At 39.1% G+C, this 1,039-nt stretch overlaps 1 protein-coding gene across 1 annotated transcript in view; it reads right to left on the reverse strand.

Annotated features, from left to right (window-relative positions):
- Positions 1–1,039, reverse strand: part of LOC119585670 (phosphatidylinositol 4-phosphate 3-kinase C2 domain-containing subunit beta-like) — a 53,293-nt gene that overhangs the window by 1,846 nt on the left and 50,408 nt on the right. Inside the window, 3 exon segments of the mRNA XM_037934346.1 lie at positions 61–263; positions 609–809; positions 943–1,034. Of these exon segments, the coding sequence (XP_037790274.1) occupies positions 61–263; positions 609–809; positions 943–1,034 (496 nt within the window).

The raw sequence follows: 1,039 nt of genomic DNA on the forward strand, positions 1-1,039 counted from the left end.
TGTAAATTCACTTTCTCTAGACAAAAACAGACCTAATTATCCCACAATTTTTGAAAGTACCTTTACCCTTCAGCTTCTTTAAATGGATATCTGTATCCTCTTGGTCCCTGAGGAGTGGGTGGAAGAAAGTGTATACGAGGTCTGAGTGGGAAATCTCAGGCGCAAGGTCAAACAAGGTTGCCAGGAAGAGCTCAATCTCCAGCTTCCTCTTCTCTGCTACTGCCTTCACCTCTGACCTTCCAATCTGCACGCCCTTCGGTATGCTGAGCACAAGAAGGAAAATGGGTGCTGTTGTTTCAAATGACCAATTTAAATTATTATTTGCCTTATTAAGATGAGACAAATAATCTTTTGCTTTTCTAATATATCAGAGTTGTAAATCATAGTAACCCTGGTGTCATTAACATTTATCTATCTTCATACACTGTCAATTAATGGCAGGCACATATTTTCAATCTTTTTATATCATTTCAGGCAAAACAATTTCTTAAAATCTGGATTTATCAAATGTACCCATTTGTGGGTATTGCATAGTTTCTTTAGTCCATTTGCAAGTAGTATGAACATCCTGTATAACTGACAAAACATTTCCCAAAGCTCCCCTTTACCTGTGTATTCTAGCCAGAGGGAAGACAAGGCACAGCTTCTGATGGAACTCTGAAAATTCTCTGTATGAACGGAATAGATATGTCGGCTCTCTCTGGTTCTCTCGGTCAACTTGCAAGATGTATACATAGTACTTGTTGGGGTTGTAGCGCTTTTGGTAACTGTAGAGCCGTACCATGCGGATCTTGCCATCTTGTGCTGCCCTGTAAATCATTTATGACAAAAGCAAATGTATAACAACGGACTATTATCTGCATCAGAGAATTAAAGAATTACACAATATTCTGCTTCAAAAACTAAATAACTTTCTCTGGCTTTTATGCCAACAAAACTCACGTATAAGTTCGAGGAATGAAGGAGAGGAGAAGATCATCTGAGTGGTCCCCTGTAAACCTCAGCTGTGCAAGATTGTGAATGAAGAAGTTCACCTAGC

This window comes from Penaeus monodon, chromosome 20 (assembly GCF_015228065.2).
Source record: "Penaeus monodon isolate SGIC_2016 chromosome 20, NSTDA_Pmon_1, whole genome shotgun sequence".
NCBI lineage: Eukaryota > Metazoa > Arthropoda > Malacostraca > Decapoda > Penaeidae > Penaeus > Penaeus monodon.